We start from the raw sequence: 23,551 nt of genomic DNA, 5'->3' as shown, positions 1-23,551 counted from the left end.
CAACCACTCGGCCATACGTCTCGACGAGAAAATCTGAGGAACGCAAACTTACTATGTGAAAGATGAATCAGGAATCATTTCATTCCCATTCCATTCTTATTTTCAGTTTTAAGCTGCGAAATTGTCAACCTGATGAGATTTCAAAAAATAAGATGCATGATTACTACAGCTCATTGTCTCAGCTACAACATACTTAAGTTTCAGAGGAAATGGAGCAAAATCAGCTGAGGTAAATGTGCTTAAACGTTGTCAAGTCAATGCATGGTTTTAAAAAAAATCACCTCCCATAGACAATACGCGTAAACCTGTCTGATTTTGAGTCTCTACCTTTAATCACAATTTAAAATATGATGACGTCATCAAATTTCAAAACCATGACATGGACTTGAAAAGCAAATGTTCAAAGTACAACATATCTGAATTTGGGATAATATTGAGCTTAAACTACAGAGATACGAGCAAATGAATGTCAGAAATAGTACCTCAAAAAAATTAATTTCATTTTTTTGATTTCAGATGAAGATATGATGATGTCATAATGTATTTATGGAAATAATGATACTTGAAACGTTATTTCCAATTCATATGCTTTTGTATTATGCAATGAAAACATAGGGTCACCAGACGTTTTAAAGAGCTTTGTCGAAATAAACAAAGACATGTATGTTTTTTCACTATATTTGCACATAGACGCGCACGCGAACTTTGAACTTTGACGCAAGTGCATTCCTTTGCTATTTGTCAGAATCGATCAAAAATCAGTGGATATTGTTACTCAAAGTATCAGGAATCCAAATCAGTCAAAAAAAGTGCATTTTCATGTTGCTGACGCGCTGTGCGCGCGAAAACGTGCGGACGGACGCGTACGCGCAAAATTGTTTGAAACACATAAAATTGTCTGAAAATTCAAGATTTCCCATTGGAAAGTTGTTTTGAGCCTTTTAAAAGTTTGACGCGCGCATAATGCGCGCATATGCGCGCGTAATGATGTCCTAGGTAATTAGCATTAAAAAAGTAAGATAGAGCATGACCTGAACTTTATGTCCACCGAAAAGGATACAGAAATGACCTTTAGTTATGAAGTTATGATCGATCATGTAACATGGTCCGAAAATCACAAAATGGCGCCTAGATGACGTCATAGATACGTTACTGTCATGAAAACCTTTATATTGTGGCTAGATATTGTCATGAGACATGTTGACTGAAAATTTCATGTTATTCCGTAATGTCATTCTTGAGATATTGACGACACAAAATGTGGCAGAAAGAAAGAAGAACGAGATATGAAACTCGTCACACTGAGGATGAGTTAGGTGATACGCTTGGGGTCATCTGTGATCGACAAAGAAAAGAATGTAGTATAGCGCCTTGAAGTTATATTGAGCGCGTATGCGAAACCGTTTCTCTAACAACTTGGCCACGGGACATCCATGGAAATGGTAAGACAAAAAAAAATGTATAGATATTACAGGGGGAAAAAGTCAATGCCCACTCAACAAACGTGGCCGCGTGAACATGTATTGCATTGCTAGATGGAAAAGCGGCCTTGTAACGACTGATGTCGCTATGCCATTTCTGGCAACTTGGGAAAAATACGTCCCGTAGACATAAAACCTATAATCGGCTGGTTTTGATACCTTGCCTTTATTCACACTTTTTAGTGTGATGACGTCATCAAAGTACAAAACAATGACATGGACTTGAAAGACAATTGTTCAAAGTACAACACCTCCGTTGTCGTCATTACGTACTATGATCGGTTTGACAAAGTCAGCCTGCAAAATTTTGCAGCAGTTGAAGCAATGTGGTCTCCAACACAAAAAAGAGGGATATTGTTTGTGTGTGTGTGTGTGTATAGGTGCGTTTATATACGAACATGATTTCTACATGGACGAATATGTAATACACAATTGAAGAAAAAAAAGGAAAATAGCTAAGTATTTTGTTTCGTGATCTTGTGGGGTTCGAACCCACACGTGTGCAACCTCACGTCTCTGAGACGTAGCCTTTAACCACTCGGCCATACGTCTCAATGAGAAAATATGAGGAACGTAAAGTTATGTATGTGAAAGATGAATCAGGAATCGTTTCGTCCACATTCCATTCTCATTTTCAGTTTTTAACTGCAAAATTGTCAACCTGATGAGGAGATTTCAAAGAATAAAATGCATGATTACTGCAGCTTATTGTCTCAGCTACAACATACTTAAGTTTCAGAAGAAATGGAGCAAAATCAGCTGAGATAAAGGTGCTTAAACGTTGTCAAGTCAATGCATGGTTTAAAAAAAAATCACCTCCCATAGACATAACACGTAAACTTGTCTGATTTTGCGTCTTTACCTTTAATCACAATTTAAAGTATGATGATGTCAACAAATTTCAAAACCATGACATGGACTTGAAAGGCAAATGTTCAAAGTACAACATATCTGAATTTGGGATAATATTGAGCTTAAACAACAGAGATACGAGCAAATGAATGTCAGAAACAGTACCTTAAAAAAAATTAATTCCACTTTTTTGATTTCAGATGATATGATGGCATCATAATGTATTTATGGAAATATTGGTACTTGAAACGTTATTTCCAATTCATATGCTTTTGTAATATGCAATAAAAACATAGGGTGACCGGACGTTTTAAAGAGCTATGGTGAAATAAACAAAGACATGTTTTTCGCTATATTTGCACATAGACGCGGACACGAAATTTTAACTTTGACGCCAGCGCATTCCTTTGTTATAGGTCAAAATTGATTGAAATCAATGTATATTGTTACTTAATGTATCAGGAATCCAAATCAGTCAAAAAATGTGCATTTTCATGTTGCTTACGCGCACTGTGCGTGGAAATGCGCGGACGGACGCGAACGCGCGGAACGCTTCAAATTGTCTGAAACTTCGAGATTTCCCATTGGGAAGTCGTTTTAAGCATTTAAAAACTTTGACGCGTGCTAATGCGCGCGTAATGATGTCCTAGGTAATTAGCATTATTTTTCGTAATCTCCGTTGTTCGTTAATATGAGATCCCACTCGTACGCATGCGCAGTCAATTCATTCGTAGCGTGTGTTTCTTAGCGGTCAAGTCGCCATTTTGAGCTCTAAATTTCGCCGATTTTCTTTCACTTTGCGATCTTTCGCGTTCTAGTTTTCGGGGTTTAATAGGTTATTTTACCTCCCCGATCGTTTGGTAGTATTTTTGGAGAGTGATGGAAGCGAATTCGGGTTCTTCCACGAAGCCGAATTTCCCGCACGAGAAGCTGGTTCGCGATGCGGGTTCCACCAGCATCGCCAGCGGACCGCGAGCGGGTCCCTCCCCCGGCAGCGATCCGGGGGGAAAGGGTAAGACGGCAGCGGCGAGCTCGGCTAGCCGCGGTGGTAAAGGCACGGGGAAAGCCAAAGGCAAAGCACCGGCGAAGATTACTTCTCCTCCTCCCGTGATTGCACGGAAGTTCGCCAAGTCGGCTGCTACCTCTGAGGTCTCAGACCTTTTGATTAAGAAGCCCTCGATCATGATTGACTCTGAGATATTAGCCAAAGATTCTCGGGCTGTCCAGGACTGCATTCGTGCAGATCCTATTTCAAAGAAGGACAGTCAGGCCTGCATTCGTGCAGAGCCTCCACAGACCACGACCTCGAAGTCGGGACCAAGCACTAGTGTTGGTGGCTCAAATGTTGAACATCGTCTGAATAAACTGGAAGAGATGCTGGGAAAATTGGTGGATCATTTGCCACTTTCTCATCCACAGACTCGTAGTAGTCATGACACGAGAAGTCTCGGAGATGAGGATGATAATCTCCTTTTATCTGACTATGAGTATGACTGCGATCAAGATGATGGGCCTTTTGGCTGTAAACTTACACCAGCGTCTGACTCACAGACTTCTGATTTCAGTGCTGAAACAAGCACTGAAGATAGTAATGCTACTCCTGCCTCTGGCAAGAATGTAGCCATCCCAGCTATCGCAGCAAAATTCGCAGTGCCTCTCAGCGTGGGGAAACCCTTAGATGAGGATATTGCTGGGTCGGTATCTTACCTTGTTAGCCACACTCTTGAACAGGCTGCCCTAGAGGAGACTGGTAAGAAGTACACTAGCCCAGAAAACTGTCCACTACTTGACGTGCCCAAAGTCAACTTGACAATTTGGGAGAATCTCAACCCTACTACCCGGGCTAGGGACCTGAAGCTACAGCGTATTCAGAGCGCTCTTGTAAAAGGCATCACTGCTTTTGCGCAGACCCTTTCTGCTTCGGAGCTGTCAGAAAAACAGCAGGACGCTCTCGGACTCCTGTGTAGCTCTAATTTTGAGCTGAACGCCTTGAGGAAGGACCTCATTAAACCTGGCTTGAATGCAAAATTTGCACACTTGTGCAAGCCTCAGAACCCTGTGACCAAACAGCTGTTTGGTGATGACTTAGGAAAGAAAGTCAAAGACATCCAGGAAGAACAAAGAGCAGCAGCCGGTGTTGTGAAAGGCTCAAAACCTTTCTCAACAGGTAACTCCCGTCAGCGTCCATATTCGCAGTCACAGTCTCATTATCACCCTTACCGCCGACAGACGGAAGCTAATTACCGTAGAATGAGATCAGCGGGGTGGACCACGCCAACCGTACAGGCTGGGTCGGTACAGCGGCCTTTTTTAGGCCAGCGTTCGTGGAAGCCACACACTGCCACCCCGATGACCAGACCCAACAAGGGCAGCGGCCGACAGAGCCCTCAATACCGGGGGTTTGCGGGGGCCCGCAAGTAACTGAGCATGTTAAACCAACAGTCTCCTCATCCTCTGCAGAGGTGAGTACATGCCCTCTCATAAATCTTGCTAGTTCAATGGTGGGTGGACGACTGAAAAATTTCTATGACAAATGGAGAAGCCTGACTTCAGATCCATACATTTTGAATGCTGTCAAAGGATACAAACTCGAATTTGATCCTAATGAATTCCCTACTGTAAGAGGGAAAGAGTTGTATAATTTATCTCGCAGTTCAGAGCTTAACAGTCAAATAGAGGAAGAGATTTCTCGCCTCTTAGCTAAAAATGTGATTGAACTTTGCGAACATGAGAATGGAGAATTCATCTCCAATATTTTCACGAGACCCAAAAAGAATGGTTCCTTACGAGTTATCCTTGATCTTTCTGATCTTAATACAGGCATCCTTTATCAGCATTTCAAAATGGACAACATACATACAGCCTTGTCACTGCTCAGCCCAAATTGCTACATTGCATCTATTGATTTACAAGATGCATACTATTCAGTTCCCGTCCATCCATCATCGAGAAAGTATTTGCGTTTCTATTGGCAAAGTAAACTGTACCAATACAAGGCCTTACCTAATGGTCTCAGCTCGGCTCCCAGACTGTTTACAAAAATGCTGAAGCCAGTGTTTGCCCAGCTTAGAACAGAAGGACATGTAGTTATGGGTTATCTTGATGACACTTTGATAATTGGGAGATCTAAGGATGCTACCCAAAGGGCTGTTTCAGCTACCACTAAGCTTCTAACAGAGCTGGGGTTCTTAATTCATCCTGAGAAGTCAGTACTTAGCCCAGGCCTAGACCTAGAGTTCCTTGGGTTTCATTTGAATACTAGGTCAATGCACATTACTTTGCCAAGGGAAAAACAAGATGACATTTATGAGGTTTGCACCTCCCTCTTATCCCTTGCCACCCCATCCATTCGAAAGGTTGCTAGGGTCATAGGGAAAATAGTTGCCACGTTCCCTGCAGTACAGTATGGCCCACTGCATTACAGATATCTAGAGAGAGACAAGGTACAGGCCCTTAAGGCAGCTTGTGGTCATTTTGATAGGCCCATGACTCTTTCCATGGAGGCACGACATGAATTGATATGGTGGAAAGAACATATTCATGAGTCATTTAATCATGTTGTCAGACAAAAGGTCAATTTGGAGCTACGTACAGATGCCAGTGCAGAGGGATGGGGTGCTACAGACTTAACCTCTCACACAGGTGGCAGGTGGACCACAGAGGAAGTACATTCAGCTCAAACATCGGGTATTAATTACCTAGAAACACTGGCAGCTGGACTGGCTCTGAAATCCTTCTGTGCAGATAAGAGAAGTGTACATGTCCTATTGAGGATTGATAACACTACGGCTGTTGCCTACCTTAATAACATGGGAGGGCTGAAATCAGAAACGTGCAATCAGGTAGTGTTGGACATCTGGCATTGGTGTATAGAACGCAATATATGGCTGTCAGCAGCTCACTTACCTGGGTGCCAGAACAACGAGGCAGACTTCATGTCTAGACACTTTAATGACAGAACAGAGTGGATGCTAGATAAGAATAGCTTTGAGAAGATTGTGGCTAAGTATGGTACACCAGTAATTGATTTGTTTGCATCCAGACTAAATGCTCAGCTACCTAGGTACATTTCATGGTTGCCAGATCCCAATGCAGAGTCAGTTGATGCATTCACACTAGACTGGGGAAAATTTGCACTCTTTTATGCCTTCCCTCCTTTCTGTTTGGTGGCAAAATGCCTACAGAAAATACAAGAAGACAATGCACATGGCCTGCTTGTGGTACCAAATTGGCCTACACAGGCCTGGTTCCCTCTCTTGACAAGTATGATGAGTGAAGAACCTTTGATCTTGAAAAGAAGCAAATCCTTGCTGACACAACCAGTATCTAAGGCTACCCACCCACTCTGCACTAAACTCGATCTTCTTGTTGCAGGATTGGCGTTCACAGTTCGAGATAAAGGGACTACAGGACAGGACTGTGGACGTGTTGTGTGCATCTTGGAGACTGTCTACACGCACACAATATGGAACTTACATTAAGAAATGGCAAGAGTATTGCAGACAGGAAACTTTGAACAGTCACTGCACTGCTGTAGAAAGTGTTATAGAATTTTTGAGTTATCTGTTTCATGTACATAAGTTGAGTTACAGTGCTATTAACTGTGCCAGAAGTGCTTTGGCCTCGGTGGTGCTGTTGGAGAACAGCAACTGTACAATTAGTACACATCCTTTGGTGACAAGATTCATGAAAGGTGTATTTCATTTACGAACTCCGCTGCCACGGTACAACCATATCTGGGACGTTAAAATCGTGTTAGATCATCTCCGCAAAATGTCACCAGCCAGTAAGCTATCTTTGTGTGAACTTACTCATAAGCTATGTATGTTGCTCGCACTCACTTCGGCACAAAGGGCACAGACTTTGTTCTACATTCATATTGATGGCCTGGTTTGGAAGGATAATAGCGTAGAGATTCATGTCAGTGACTTGGTAAAACAGAACAAGACCTCCGACAGAGTAGGGAGTACGACTACAATTGAAGAGTATCCTTCAGAGAAGAGACTCTGTGTGGTACGCTACCTGAAAAAGTACATTGAGCGTACAAAAGTGATGAGGGATACGGAAAGGCACCTGTTCATATGTCATAGGAAACCTCACAAACGAGCCAGTAAGCAAACCATCTCCAGGTGGATAAAGGAGACAATGAGTGCGGCGGGTATCGACACTAGAATTTTCAAACCGCATTCTACAAGGGCTGCAGCAGTCTCTACTGCAAAGACAGCAGATGTGCCCATAGCGGACATTCTGAAACAGGCCGGATGGTCTAATGAGGAAACCTTCAACAGGTTCTATGATAAGCCGTCGATCAGGGCAGGACCTACATGTAGGTTCTCCATGGCGGTACTGGATAATCATTGAAGAGAAAGAGTATTATTGGTGAGCTACTATGTCATTCTTATCACCATACATTGCTTGGTTTTTGCAGAAATGCGACCACTTGCTTCAAAATCTCATATTAACGAACAACGGAGATTACGAAAAATAATAAATAAATTAAACGAGAACTTACCTGTTTGAAGTTTGATTTTTATTATTTGAGTAATAGGAGTGTGAGTTAATATGCCCTCCACTCCCACCCTCAATTCAAACTTCAAGGTAATGTTCTTACTCCGTCAATTTACAGTGTATTTCCAGATTGTGGGATTGTGACAGTGGTCGCATTTCCTCATGGATCAGGCAAATCTCACTTGACCCAGTTGGGTCTTTGGTTCAGTTCTCTCACCTAAGTTGACATTATGTATTAGACGTCGGAAGACAGTCCGATTGCTTAGGTGGAGATTTGCCTGGGCGACGAATATTGACTGCGCATGCGTACGAGTGGGATCTCATATTAACTCACACTCCTATTACTCAAATAATAAAAATCAAACTTCAAACAGGTAAGTTCTCGTTTAATTTATTTATTAAAAAGTAAGATAAAGCGTGACCTGAACTTTATGTCCAACGAAAATGATACAGAAATGACCTTTAGTTATGAAGTTATGATCGATCATGTAACATGGTCCGAAAATCACAAAATGGCGCCCAGATGACGTCATAGATATGTTACTGTCATGAAAACCTTATTGTGGCTAGATATTGTCATGAGACATGTTGACTGAAAATGTCATGTTATTCCGTCATGTCAATGTTGAGATATTCACGACACAAAATGTGCCAGAAAGAAAGAAGAATAAAAAGAAAGAAAGGAAGATTTTGACAAACACAAAAGGTGATACGCTAAAAGCGTATCACCTAAAAAGACAGATTTTGACAATCACAATAGGTGATACGCTAAAAGCGTATCACCTAATAAGAAAAAAAGACAGATTTTGACAATCACAATAGGTGATACGCTGATAGCGTATCACCTAATAAAAAGAAAGAAAGGAAGAGTTTGACAAACACAATAGGTGATACACTGATAGCGTATCACCTAAAAAGAGAAATTTTGACAATCACAATAGGTGATACGCTGATAGCGTATCACCTAAAAAGAATCTTTATTGGTGCGAATTATGCTAATGAGTTGACAAGCCTAAATGTCACAACGCAAGAGGTGCACAACTCACTGAATAGCGCCCGCATGTGCGTGCGTGAATTTGTACTGAGTAGCAGACGACACGTAGGCGTACACTTGTGTGTACAACCAATGTGAGTATGTACATGGTGTATACACTGTACAACACTTATGCGTGTGTAATTATAGCACCTACAAGATACCTGAAGTGTAGGCTGTGCTTATGAAGTTATGTGATGAGCGCTATTTAGGCTCCTATAGGAATCGTCAAAAATACTGGAATCTATGTAGGAAATCATCTCTCCAATTTTTGTTAGCTTTTCCATATCCGCGGAAAAGGGCTTTGAAACCCCAAAATGTCCAAACTGAACATATGAATCGAAACACTCAAATGTTTGTATTGCTACCACTTTAATATGTAATGTAGACTTTTCGAGGACCACTTCCAGCAAATTACAGTAGGTAGTAGGCTGTGCTAATGTAGGGACAGTGATTTTCCGCGATCGCGGAAAACGGACGGAAAACGCGGAAACGGCCTTTTGAAACGGAAAAAATATTCCACACGGAAAATCACGGAAAATCACTTTTTAACAAAATAAAACACATAAAAGTAAAAACAAATCCAACAGAAGCTGTTAATTAATCATTATTACATGTCCATGATATTCACAGACTGCGGAAACTGAGTTTCTAAGCCAAGTTGTGTTAGTTGCAAGTTCTAGCGATGTCTAACGGCGTTAGATCTAGCGATGTCACGATTTCAATAACTGTTGAACACTTACTCAGTTTGATCCAACACCAACAATCATAACCATAGAAGAAAGTCCATTTATATTCCAAAACACAACGTGTGTCTCGCCGAATAATGTGTGATGATAAAGCTAGTATTTTGGCAGTAAAAGTAGCGGCAACAGAAGAAACTGTCTAACTGTCTAACTGTTTTCTGCTCGCGGTAAGCTGTCAGCAGGTGAGTGGAGTGGTGACTTGCTATGCCTGCCTGCTATGTCGTGTGTAGAGCACAGCGCACAATGCATGATTCAGGAGAGAAGAGTGATCGAACTCCAAGTTCACGCAGAAAAAAGAAAAATCCCACGATGCCAAGGTGCCATGCCAGACTGGCATGGGTGGGGTGGAGAGAGAGAGACCAATCAACAGAAGAAACCGCGAGTACTGGCGCATTCTTGGAGGTCATGAACTGTCTGGGGTGTTGGAGATGAACAGGGAAAGGGGCTGTTCCCAGGCCCTCTCTCCAGTCAAGAAATTGACACGCGCGCGCAAATTCTTCTGCCACCCAGCCAGCTGTCGGAATGTGCTTTGAAGTTTATGGTAGCCTGGCCTGGCTGGCATGAATGGGTGTTGAGTTTCAATCAATATCTACTGTTGTTTTATTTTTGTATTTGAACATGTCGTTTCACCTGACAGAAACACGGAAATTGGGAAGGTGTAGGGGAGAGGTTTTTGTTGTGTTGCAATGTGTGTGTGTTTTCCTCGGTTTTTTTTTTGTTGGGGGGGGGGGTGGGGGGGGGGGGGACCGAGGCCAGAATGGGGAAAGATCAGAGTGAAATGAGTGCTTGTTTCTTGTCTGGATTATTGACTGAAGAAAGATAGATTGATTGTTCCTTTAGTGCTGAAATTTTTCATCTGTTTAGACCTTCTGAAGGAATATAAAGACTTGACTAGACAGTAGTACACTGTAAGTCACTTGACTAGCAAGTCAAGAAAGAGGACATTCATAATGATAGTTGTTGATACTGCAGGCCAGGCTTTGATAGTGATACACAAATATGTACTGTCCCACGGCATGATTAACTGGATTACAATGTATTGACTGAAGAAAGATTCAGGTAGATTGATCGTTCTTTTAGTGCTGAAGTTTTTATCAACACTGCTTATTAAACTGATTATCATGTATTCTGTTTGCAGCTTCTAATCACAGGAATAAAAACACTTGACTAGCATAAAGTCACTAGCTGAGACTCAGAGACTTACATTTTGTATTTTACTTTGTATATTTTTTTTCTAATTTGTAGACAGCAGTGTAAACAGCCCTCTTTATCATCGCCATAATTAACCTTGCAGATTTACACATTATGCAATACTCTTCGAACATTATCACCGTTGCAACCTATTTGTTAAACCGCCATTTGGCAACCTAAAAAACTCTATAGGTTGCCCGGCTGGCAACCAAGGAAAAAAGTTAAGTGACAGCCCTGTGCATGTTTTGACAGTCGAAATAAATAAATTGTCATACTGATGTTTCATTTCATTTGTCTTCATGGGTGTGTGGTATGTACAGAGGTTGGAAATCATCAGGTATACACTATGCATAACATGTATGAATGTATACACGATTACACAGGTACACAAACTTCAAATAGCAATCATTTAATTTTTGTTCATTTTTGCATGCAAATACATGTAAACGGAATTTGCATTTTTTGTATGTACAATTCATATGGGAAAACGGAATTTCCGTTTTTTCACCATGTTGAAACGGAATTCATGATTTTCTGAAACGGAAAAGGCAATTTTTTGAAACGGAAAATCACTGCCCCTACTAATGTACTGTTCCTATCTATGTAGATATCTCAAATTTCACTGAATCAAATTGCACCACAATTACAGGATACTTCTTAGCTTATTCACAAGTACTCCTTTGAATAAAGGTACAAAATTAAATCAATTCATCTGGACTTACTGCTTTAATTTCGAGAACAGTTTCACGTCCAATCCTGGATGCTTCATCAGCTTCTCTGATTTGATGGCGGGAAGGCGTCATGGCAATCGACGGATGACAGAGCTGTACACCTGGGAGAGGTTGTGTCGCAGTCCCCCACCCTTATTAAGGGAGGGGTTTTCGGAGTTGACGTAGACGGCTTCCCGGAACCCCCTCTCAAATCACCAAAGATCCTTGTCTAAAATGCACACATCTTTGTCATTGAAGTTGTTTTGCAAATGAAGGTCTTCAGGTGGGAGAAGACCTGCCGAATGTACCTGGTCTTTGATGTTGATATAAGCGCTTATGTAGCGGCTGCTTGGTTTCGCCAATACAACCTCTCCTGGGTGTACAGCTCTGTCATACGGAGAATTCCTCGGCAACTGACTTCGAACAATAACGTTGGTAGTGCATCTGCGCCGATTGGCAACAACGCCTTCCCGCCATCAAATCAGACGAGCTGATGAAGTGTCCAGGATCAGAGGTGAAACTGTTCTCGGAATTAAAACAGTAAATCCAGATGAATTGATTTAATTTTGTACCTTTATTGAACGTTACCTGGATGAATCAGAACTTACACCATTTGATTACTCCTTTAAATGTGAATCCAATTGGATATCGGGAAGTATCAATATCGAAGTTGACTTTCAAGTAGTCACTCAAAACAAACTCGCTCTTCTGAGAATTTGTGGCGAGAAATTGTGGCGAACGCTGCCTGCACAATCTCTGAAATTGGCTGTCTAATATCGTGCGAACGGGGACTCTACGTGGGAGCTAAAACTCAATGTGCAATGATACTGTAGCAAGTTTATGTGCTCTGGGAATTATATTTCTCACCCGAATTCATTCCACTTGCCACAAAACATAAATATCGTACACTGATTTTTTTGCTCCCGATTATATGAAAGATTTCTTGCCTAATATTTGATGGCTAACTGCAGTTTCTGCCTGTGCAGGCAGCGTACGCCGCAATAGATCGTGATTCAGAGCAAGTTATTTTGAGCGACGACATGACAGTTGATGTCTACACTTACGCTTCCTGGTAACAGATTTGGTTCAAATTTTCGTGAGTAATTGCACATGAGTCATGTGATTTTGGAGCAATTTGGTATGGTGGAATTTGAGATATCTACATGGATACGGAAGTACACTAGCACTACCTACAACACCAGCGCTGGGATCGCGAAGCGGCAGCTGAATTGTAGCGGCATCTGCCTGGTCAGGCCACACTTTGAGATAACTCCTACAAAATCTAGACCTTGGTGTGAATAAGACCATCAAGCGATTTATCTTGGCTAAAAACCTTGAAAGTGCTAAACCAGATACAACTGTACCTACAAAATTTCAGCACAGGAACAACGGAGCCTGGAGGTCTAGATCTAGACTTTGGAGTCTGGACTTTCTTCCAGAACTGGTAGACTGGTATGTGGCTACCTGTAGATGTGCACATACAGCTGTCGACGCGAGTGAGTGTGTGCATCAGTATTAGCGTCGTTTGTATACCACGGTAGCGAGTTTAAATTCCAAAATTGAAAAATCAGAATGTAGGGCTGCCCATGAAATCTCCAAATATTAGAATGTTGCATACTCTATGTACCCTAGATGATATCCAAATCTGCACTCTAGTATAATACCAATAGGTCTGTAGGCCTCAGGAACAGAGACCTGGATCCCTTGACCCTTGTGTTATCAAGTGGTGTGGGTGCCTTGTCACCTCTCCCTCAGGTAAACTACTAACGCACCGTTGGTTAAGGCCGTGTCACACCGTTCCGGGCAAGCTACGCAGGCTTGTGGCGAGGAGGAAGCTCTCCGCAGTTGGTCCGCACCTGACAGTATCTAACACGTATCTGGCCTGTAGTTGCCCAGAGGTGCTCACGCAAGTCCAATTTAACCGCAGCCAAGTTTTGAGCATGACCAAAATTTTTTCCGGGTGAGTCGCGGGAATGCCTGGAGAGGTCCATGCAGAACGCCAGTAAAAGGCCCTTAGCGGCACTACTTCCCAGTCAACTCCCACGCAGGTACTTCGCAGTCCCGTACGCAGCCAAGATAATGAAATTCTGTGGGATTTCAGCCTTTCCATCAGAGGAATTCCTTCACTGAGTTGTCAGCCCCCACACGACTGGTACAAAGGTCACACAGTATACTCGCAAGTATGATTTATTAAGTAGAACGCGTCCAGCAAGTAAGACACACGCGTTGACTCGCTCAAATCCTTTTCCGCCCTCAGGAATGTCCGGTATGCTAGAAAATCCCTACAAGTAAAAAGCCCGAGTAGCTTGCCCGGAAAGGTGTGACAGGGCATAAACATGGTTGCGGGTAAAAAAATATGCGTGCGCACCTCCGGGCGACTACGGTTGAGATACGCGCTAGGTACTGTCATGCGCGGATCATCTACGGGGACCTAGAGTACGGGTAGTCAAAATTGTTCTTTGCAAGTCGCACGCAAGGCTTGCCCGGAAAGGTGTGACACGGCCTTTAGCAAGCAATCGCTGTCACTGTGTGCCAGATATGACTGCCACTTGACTAGTCCTAATCCTAGTTTTAGTCTCATAGAGTCTACATATGTGGCCCTGCATCACAAAACAAACAGAAAGTCGCCAGACATGAAATATTAGTTAAGAGCATATTCTGAAAGAGCAGACTTTAAGCTTTAAAATGATGTATATCTCAAACCAAATGGACTCTCCTAACCCATCTAAATATTGGAAAGAAGGCACACACTCAGGAAAAGTGTGAACTGAGAAAAGAGGCTCTGAAGTACAGTGTCTATTCAAGTGCTAAATCTTTACCAAGCAGTGCTGGCTGTGCAATGAATGGGACAAAAAACAGGATGTTAACCACTGGAGTAACAACAATGAAAGGATTATCAGAGTAAACTGAAATTGAGCATGCCTTTTTGATATTAACACATTCTGTCTGTAATTAATGCCAACTTTCAAAGCAGTATATCCTTTCAAAAATTATAGGACTTGAAAAGTGAAGAGAATGTACAAGGTTTTTAAGAAATGAAAAGGAGACTCTAAAGACACACTTAATAACACTATTCTGCCAAAAAATGTTCGAGATAAACTGCTAAAATACACACTTCCCTGCCCGTTTTATGATCCCAAATTTTAGCATAGTGAAAAAGTCAAGATCGGCTCGGTTGACCCATTTCACCTATTTTCAGTCCTCACACAAAATCAGTGTGTGCGACTTTTTGTTCGTTTTGTGATGCATGGTCACATATATGTATATGTGAATGAACATCTCGCAAGTTGCTAGGCAGTCGCAGTGGACGACTATAATTAACTCCCCCGAAACCCACGAAACGTTTTGAATTTTCAACCGTCATCGAGGGAGTGCGAATCGGGCGTTCTCATTTTCACCAAAATTTCACCTTCTCATATCTCCGCTCAAACTCTCGGTATCAATGCAAAATGATGATTTCTATCTACACACGAAAAATCACGAGAAACAATTGAGAACTTTTTAAGTTATTCAACATTTCATGTTTCACTGTCTTGGAAAACTACCCTCCGATTATTTCCAGACACAATTGGTCGCACCACTTAATATTCATGAAAATTAGCATACATATTCATTAGACATGGGCGGACATTAGCAGAGTGGTGTTCGCTTTGCCGAAGACCTATTTTTTAAGTTACAAGTGAAAATAAATGAGGTATTTTGTCAGAAATCTCGGAGCAGCAAATGAGAATAATGACGTCATGTTCTAAGAAAAACTGATTTGCGCTTGCGCAATGAATGACTTTCCCCATGCTGCTTCGATCCAGCGAGCTGATTGGTCGATGCAATGCAGCATACTGTTACTGTGCGATGCAAGGTGGCTGCATGCTGCGGATGCGTAGTACACTGCACATGCATGCTATGAGAGTGGGCCGCGGGGTGTCGATAAGTACAATGTAGCAGTGTGCTGCAAGGGACTTCGTCACCTCAAAAACAAGCACTTACGTTATCAGAACTGGCCTATTAAAAAGAAAGAAAAAAAAAGTAGCAAAAATGTGAATATCTACCAGCTATACGAACCACTTGCAAATTCATGACATTGGATTATTTGGACTTTACGCAGATTTTACTGCACTAGTAAGTAACATTACAACTACGAATTCCCGGTACGAGTTATGATCAGAGTACAGCAGTGCTGTACGGCACTGAAGTACAAGTGACGTAAGTGCAACAAAGATGACTATGAAATTTCGTGCTCGGAACGAAGGTAGAAAGTGCACCTCTGTTGATTATTTCCAGACATATCCGGACACATGACTTCTCGAATGTGATGTTTTAAAGTTCCGTAAAGAAATACATACTTAGTATTAAACATACTTGAAAGTTTTTTGTTGTTCACGAAGTCAAGATGTGAAATTTTAGCAACGATTTCTTACAATTATTTTCCGTTTTGAGAGTGACGTTATGCTCCATTTTGGAATATTTTATCGTCGCTATTTAAAAAAGGTAACATAATGGCAGGTTAAAATGAGGTTTTTTACTTTCCATAACCGTTTGGATTATCAAAAAATATGAATTGATAGTAAAGTTACAGCAGTTTTGCTGCGACACTTTCCTAGCGGTTTTCGTGCGAAACGTGTTCATTCAAGAGGAAAGCGAGGTCACGTCAAAATGAAAACAGTGAGTTAATTGCACCAGTCCGCTGCGACTGTAGGAGCATACCTTCTATTGTCATGAGGTGAAAACCGTCTTGCCTCCCCTTGATCATGATAGCATTGTACTAGAGAACTTTGAAGCCGGTTTTCCAAAAACGCTGATTTCTTTAGCCACTCGACATGCGCTACTAAAATCATTGATATCTCCGCAACCGAGTGCTTTTATGATTTGTGTTATATGAAATTAAAGTGGAAGAGTACCCGGTAAGTGTAGTTGGTCACATATGATATTACAGTGTTTACCGCGTAATCGGGAGGGGTCGGGAGATAACTTTTTCTGCCGTTTAAGCGGTGGCTGATATTGGCCTATATGCAAACCACACAACATGAAGCCCAGTATCTGGGCATTACACTAAACCATGCACAGTTCTATCAAACCTGCTGATAACCACAGCAACGAGTTTACGTGCGCTACGACATGTAGACACAAAATGGCAATAAGAAAAGACACAGCAGTCCCATAATTTGGGCTAATGCATCATCAGAACAAACCTTCATTCATTTGATCCACAAAATATCCTTTTTTAGAGTTGAAAAGTATGTAAAGTCACGATGCCTTCCCTGTTAATGCATAGAAAGAGGCAGCTATTCAACTTCCACATGCACTGTTTTAACATGTTAACAACATGCCCATTACGATGACACTTATTGCGACGATCGTACGAACCCACTTTTTTCATGTCTATATTCATGCCCCCTTGTTCTGCTGTCACACACAGACACATGCACTGCACGCATGAACAGGGACTTATCCCTGTATCCCTTATACAAATCTGTAAAGCATGCCTCGCAAGCTTGCCGCAAGCTTGCGGATTAGCTTGCCACAAGCTTGCGGGCCAGATCTTGGCAAGCTTGCGGCAAGCTTGCGGCAAGCTTGCGGCAAGCTTGCAGCAAGCTTGCAGGGTTCCAAATATTTAAATGAGCTGCCGAAAATTTGCATACTAGCTTGCTGCAACCTTGCAGGGCTAGCTCACATACCTGCAAGCTTGCACAAAGTTTTTAGCTTGCCACAAGCTTGCCGGCCAGCTCACTGCAAGCTTGCGGACCAGCCTGTGGCAAGCTTGCAGCAAGCTTGCAGCAAGCTTGCAGCAAGCTTGCAGGGTTCCAAATATTTAAATGAGCTGCTGCAAATTTGCATACTAGCTTGCTGCAACCTTGCAGGGCTAGCTCACATACCTGCAAGCTTGCACAAAGTTTTTAGCTTGCCGCAAGCTTGCTGGCTAGCTCGCTGCAAGCTTGCGGGCCAGTCTGTGGCAAGCTTGCGGCAAGCTTGCAGGGTTCCAAATATTCAAATGAGCAGCCGCAACCTAACATGCTAGCTTGCTGCAACCTTCCAGGGCTAGCTGACCTGCAAGCTGGCACAAAGTTTGAAACCTTGCATATTAGCTTGCCGCAACCTTGCAGGGCTACTGGTAGCTGACCTGCAAATTTGCAGCCTTGTGTATTGTACTTCTGGCAACCTTGCAGGGCTAGCTGACCTGCAAGCTTGCAGGGAGTTTGCAACCTTGTGTGCTATGCCACCAGTTCGCGGAATGCTTGCTGCTAAGCTTGTCGCAAGCCTTTGCAAGCTTAGTTTTTTAAAGAAATTAAGAAATTTGATTACTATAGAGCGCTCGCACAGGAGACCCGTTCGAGCACTTGAAGAGTTTGTTCGCAAAAACCGATAAGTCCATTTTTGAAGATTTTGAAGTACGGTTTCTGTTATAAAGTACAAATTATACCCTTAAAATGATATATTGGTCCTTACATATAAAGGTACATTTTTGAAGTTACGGTCAAAAGAAGCAAAAATTTCCTTATTATTCTCTTTATTTTTCTTGACCTTTAATCGCAAATATCTCCATTTGGTAAATATGGACTTATCGGTTTTTGCGAACAACTCTTCACATACATTGTATCCCCTGAACCAATCTCCCATTCCCCATCTGGATTACTTTAGGCCAGAATGTTGTATAATATGGCAACTGTCGCAGGATACAATAAAATCTGACGAGAAATGAGGCTGGTATATAGCACATACAAGGAATATAACATGTCATCCTATAAAAGTTTGAACAATGAGAGCACTGGCAATGAACATTTTTGTTACCTAGAATAACTCCCCATAAACCTCAATAGCAAGTTTGAACAAAATTCAACAAGAAATGTGGCTGATGTATAGAGCATGCACAAGAAATGTGACTGGCATCTAAGTTGGAGCACTGAGGGCACCACCACCACAAGCTGTTGTGTCCTACATGTACATGTACAATGATCATTCGTTTACCGATCCTTAGCAAGTCTGAATAATTAAATCCCATAAGAATTGAGGTTACATGTAGTACCATACAGCACATACAAGAAATATGACATATCCTTAAATGTTGGAACAATGAGGACGCTGTCAATGAAAACTTTTGTTACCGGTACCTAGAATAACCCCCCACAAAACCTCCATAGCAAGCCTGAATAAAATCTGACAAGAAATGTCGCTTCTAAATAGCTTACGAATAGAGCATATACAAGATGTGTGACATGGCCTCCAAGTCGGAACACTGAAGGCGCTGTCACCACAAACTGTTATGTGTCCTTCATGTACAATGTAGATTGACCACCCGCACCTCCTTTAAAATAGCAAGTCTGAGTAAAATCCAGTGAGTAACGATCAAGTCATTGCATAAATATTTAAGCATTTTTGCAAATTTTGACATGGTCAGGGTGACCTTTGAACCTGTAAAAGCTAGAACAGTGAGGGCAGCATTATCAATACACTGTAGGTATAGGTGTATAGATTTGACTATGATACCTTTACATACCGGTACCAAATTTGAAAAAAATCGGTCGAGAAACAAGGCCAGCATCACACACACAAGCAGACCCTGTTGAATTTACCTTTTCATGTATAAAGACGGAACAAGCGAGGGCACCACCACCAAAAACAATAGGCACCTTGATTTCACTATGATGCACCTTTTTGCCAAATTTGAAGAAAATCTAATAAGAAATGTGGCTGATAGAGCACACACAAGAAATGTGACATGGCATCCAAGTCGGAACACTGAGGGCGCCATCACCACAAACTGTTGTGTCCTTCATGTAGAATGACCACCCATACACCTCCTTAGCAAGTCTGAATAAAATCCGTTGAGTAACAATCAAGTTATTGCATATATAAGCACATTTGCAAATTTTGACATGATCAGGGTGACCTTTGACCCTGTAAAAGGTGGAACAGTGAGAGCAGCATTATCAATAGGTATACACATAGGTGTATAGATTTGACTATGATACATTAATACATAGGCCTACCAAATTTGAAAAAAAAAAAAATCGGTCAAGAAACAAGGCCAGCGTACGTTGCACACACAAGCAGACCCTGTTAAATTGACCTTATTTTCATGTATAAAGACAGAACAAGCGAGGGCGCCATCACCAGAAACAACAGACATCTTCGTTGTACCATAATACACCTTCATGCCAAATTTGAAGATGATCTACGAAGAACTGCAGCCAGTAGAGCGCTCTCACAAGAAAATCTCTGTGGCGGACGCGGATGCAGCAGACGCAGCGGTGCAACGAGGCCAAATCCATAGTATCCTCCGAACTCTGTTCGGGGGATACAATTAGGAAATTTAATTGAAATTTGCACAAAAGTGAAACATAAAAAAAAAAAGGATGAAGTATAAATAATACACTCAAATCTGTTATACATTCATTTATTTTACTATTAAAAAAAAAAGAGGGGGTATGCAGAATGTACCGGTATTGAGTTATATGTAACAATAAAAATACCTGTTAATACACACACAAATTACAATGGGTGGGACTGTATTGCACATTTAGGGGAAGTTACTATGATTACTTTGTTAAAATGTGTAGATTATTGAGGTTTATGGGGAATGAAAATATGGTGAAGTTATTCAGCATGTTAATGCATGCAGTTAGTTATAATAGTATTAATCAATTTCATACCTTTAACAGAGTTATTGTCCTTAAATCTAAGCTGCACACAGAAACAGTCAAACCGCCATTTTGAATTTCAGAGTGAACAAAGTAACTTTCTTTTTTGTAACTGAGAGGGCACCAGGCAATTTTCTCTATCAATTAACCTATAAGCTTGCGACAAGCTTGCGACAAGCTTGCGACAAGCTTGCAAAGATTTTGATTGTGGCCATACAGTTGCAGTAAGCTTGCGGTAAGGTTGCAGAATTTGCTCTAACAATTTACCCACAAGCTTTAGCTTGGGACAAGCTCACGAAGATTTTGACTGCATTTTGCATGCTTGCGAAGTTCTAACCCGCAAGCTTGCAGCAAGCATGCAAAGATTTTGATCACAGTTCACAAGCTTAAGTAAGCTTGAGGAGTTTTCTTTAACAACCTGCAAGCTTGCGACAAGCTCACAGAAATTCTGATAATGGCCTGCAAGCTTGTGGTAAGCTTGCGGAGATTTCTGCATTACTTGCAAGCTTACGGCCAGCTTGCAGAGCTGTTAGTTGTCTCACCGCAAGCTTGTCATAAGCTCGCACAGCTTTCATATGGTCTTGCAAACTTATCTGCAAGCTTGCGACACAATCTGCAAGCTTGCGATTATTTTTGCAATAATATCTGCGACCTTGCAATCGTCCACAAGCTAATGGTAAGTTGCTGCAAGCTTACCGCAAGCTTGCAGCAAGCTTACCGCAAGCTTGCAGCAAGCTTACCAGGGGATGCCAAGTTTGTATCATGCTTGCAGTAAGATGGCAATAAGCATGCGCAAGCTTGCACTCTTTAATACAAGCTAATTAAGGTTGCCGCAAGCTTACCGCAAGCTTGCTGCAAGCTTGCCGCAACCTAAGATTTTTATAAGGGATGAGCCGCATGTGATGAAAGTGACTCTCGGTAGTGCACTGAATTGAAGGGGTGGTAGAGTGTATGAGTGCATGAGTAGAAACAGACTATGCTCGATAAGATTGACCGCCTCTACTGCACTACATCTCACTGCCTAACGGCAAATGTTTGCATTGCAGTTGGCATAATCTATCGGGAACCAATGAGAAGATTTACTTATCATTTTTTGACATTAATGAAGAACAATGGAAGTGTTTCAGCCAAGTTTGTCCCGATAAAGCGGTTCATGGTTCTGACTAAGTGGTGGAAATAACACATGAAAAATTATGTTACATGATGTTTTGTTGCACTTGAGCGGGGTTCCTGCTAAAGCAGTTCTCATCTGTCCAAAGTACCTCCTCAATCCCCTCTTCCTTTAATACTCCTGTTCAGCATGTAGGCATTCTCTCTCTTTCTTTCTTTCCTTTCTTCCTTTAATTTTCTTTGTGTCCCATTCCTTTCAATCATATCCCCCTCAGTTTAGTCATGTCATGTTGTTGTGTCTCTGTTGTTTGTTCCATTTTATCTTAATTATTTTTGTGTTATGTACTTGTAATTGCAGTGAGTATTTTTGAAGGAATTCTTGAGTGGTCCACAATCTACAAGTATCGCTTTTTAGTGGACCTCTCAGTTCTCTTTTTTCCCCTCTAAGCTTAATTTTGTATTTTCCGGTATGTATACATGATTTGTATGTATTAGTTTGTTGATTGTTTATTTTTCTTACTTTGTAATGTAGTGTATAACATACAATGCTTATGATTGAATTCCTGATTTACTTTCTGTATGTTTTGTTGGAAGAAAAATGAGAATGAATGAATTGAAATGAATTGAATTAACAGGTGAGCACTTAGATATTACTGTCAAATCCACAAAATATGATGTGACTGGCAATATTATTGTATGTACTTGTTCCTGTATAAAATGAAGTAGAAATCAAAGGTCAAAACTGGTCTCTAGATGTTCATCTTGTATCTCTAACATCATTGAAAATATTTATACATTGAATAGTTGTGTTTAGGGCCATTCTCATTGGGAAATTTTGCGGAGTGAAACTTTGCAAAATTACAAGTGTCCTTTCACGCTGCAATGAAACTTTGCAAAGTTATGCACCGAGGAAATAGATAGCGAATTCATTTTCGATGAACTGCACGTGCGCAATGGATGATACCAGCACGTGTTTGACTCCGTGCAAACCTCTTCAGTTGTACAAATACTGTAAACTGTGACTAGGATCCTTCCCATGCATTAGTTTTCATGTGCATTCCATTAAACCATACCTCTACTCTGCACACACTGTAAAGTTTCCTCCTAAAATTTGTTTTTCCTGCTCTATTTTGTCTGTAACATGGAAAAGTTGCACAAACCTTCATTATTCCATATATACTGGATCATAAGATTCTGCTGTATCCATGAAGAGAAATAACATCAAATCAAGAGAAACATGTTCAAGTTGGCAATGCTGCTTCTCTCTCTGCAGGTCATTGACATCATTACTTTACATTTGTAGTGTGGGCTAATTTAATGGATCAATGAATGAAGATTTGTTCTGGTGATGGATTTGCCGAAACCATGGGACTTTTGTGTCCTTTTTTTCTCATCAATTTTTGTGTCTGCATATTGTAGCATTGGTGTACTTGTTGCCATGGATATCACAGAGCTGCCAACTAGCACTGATTTTCAGTAATTTCTACTGAAATTAGAGAAGAATACTGAAGGTTGCAAGCAAATTACTGATTTTAGAAATCATTGTCTGTGATATATTCCATTACACTGTTTAGGATTACTGATTTTCGCTCAAAAAAGGTGCAAATTACTGATCTTCAGCCATCAAAGTACTGAAAGGCATTTACAAAAGTTGGCAGCTCTGATATCGGTGGGATTTACAATTTGTATAAAGTTCCTGTTCATGGTTTTACTTAGTGTAATGCCCACATACTCGGCTTCATTTTGTGTGGGTAGTTTGCAGGGGCTAGTACCAGCCACTGCTTTATGTGATCGGGAGCCCTACGTAGATGGGAGTAAAACTTGTCTCCTGACCCCTCCCGAGTGACCACTGTAATAAAAGATGTATTGATAGCAGTGATGTATGTTTTGTTTTCATGCAGCATTATAAAGAGGATGCAGATGGCTTGGTGTGCAACCTGAAGATGGCTGTGGAGAGGAAGTCAGATCGCATTATGGATGGGCAGAGCTCCTTCAAATCAAAAGACACTGATCAAAACAATATGAAGACCCTTATGACAGGTTTGCCTCATTGCAAGTTCAAGAAAGAATGTGCATGCAAAAGAAAATTTTTAGCTCACCTGAGCATTTGGCTCAGGTGACCTATTGCAATCACTCTTTGTGCGTCGTGCGGTATGTGTAAACTTTTTACATTTTCATCTTCTTTTTTAAAACCTCATGAACGATATTCACCAAACTTGGCAGGTAGCATGCCTAGAGGGTTAGGATCTCAATTTGTTCAAATGGGCATCATGCCCCCACCTAGGGG

At 41.4% G+C, this 23,551-nt stretch overlaps 1 protein-coding gene across 3 annotated transcripts in view; it reads left to right on the top strand.

Moving 5' to 3' along the window:
* The window catches only part of LOC139722753 (tyrosine-protein kinase CSK-like), a 156,637-nt gene that overhangs the window by 82,738 nt on the left and 50,348 nt on the right, over positions 1-23,551 (top strand). For all 3 annotated transcript variants that reach the window (XM_071634037.1, XM_071634039.1, XM_071634038.1), the window contains exon 4: positions 23,166-23,304. In XM_071634037.1, coding sequence (XP_071490138.1) covers positions 23,166-23,304 — 139 coding nt within the window. The remainder of the gene's footprint in view (positions 1-23,165; positions 23,305-23,551) is intronic.

Source organism: Diadema antillarum, unplaced genomic scaffold, assembly GCF_040938485.1.
Source record: "Diadema antillarum isolate AM-2024a unplaced genomic scaffold, OU_Dant_1.0 scf00000170, whole genome shotgun sequence".
In the NCBI taxonomy this organism is placed as follows: domain Eukaryota; kingdom Metazoa; phylum Echinodermata; class Echinoidea; order Diadematoida; family Diadematidae; genus Diadema; species Diadema antillarum.
Note: the sequence above shows the minus strand (reverse complement) of the source record. Positions and strands in the feature narration are given on the sequence as shown.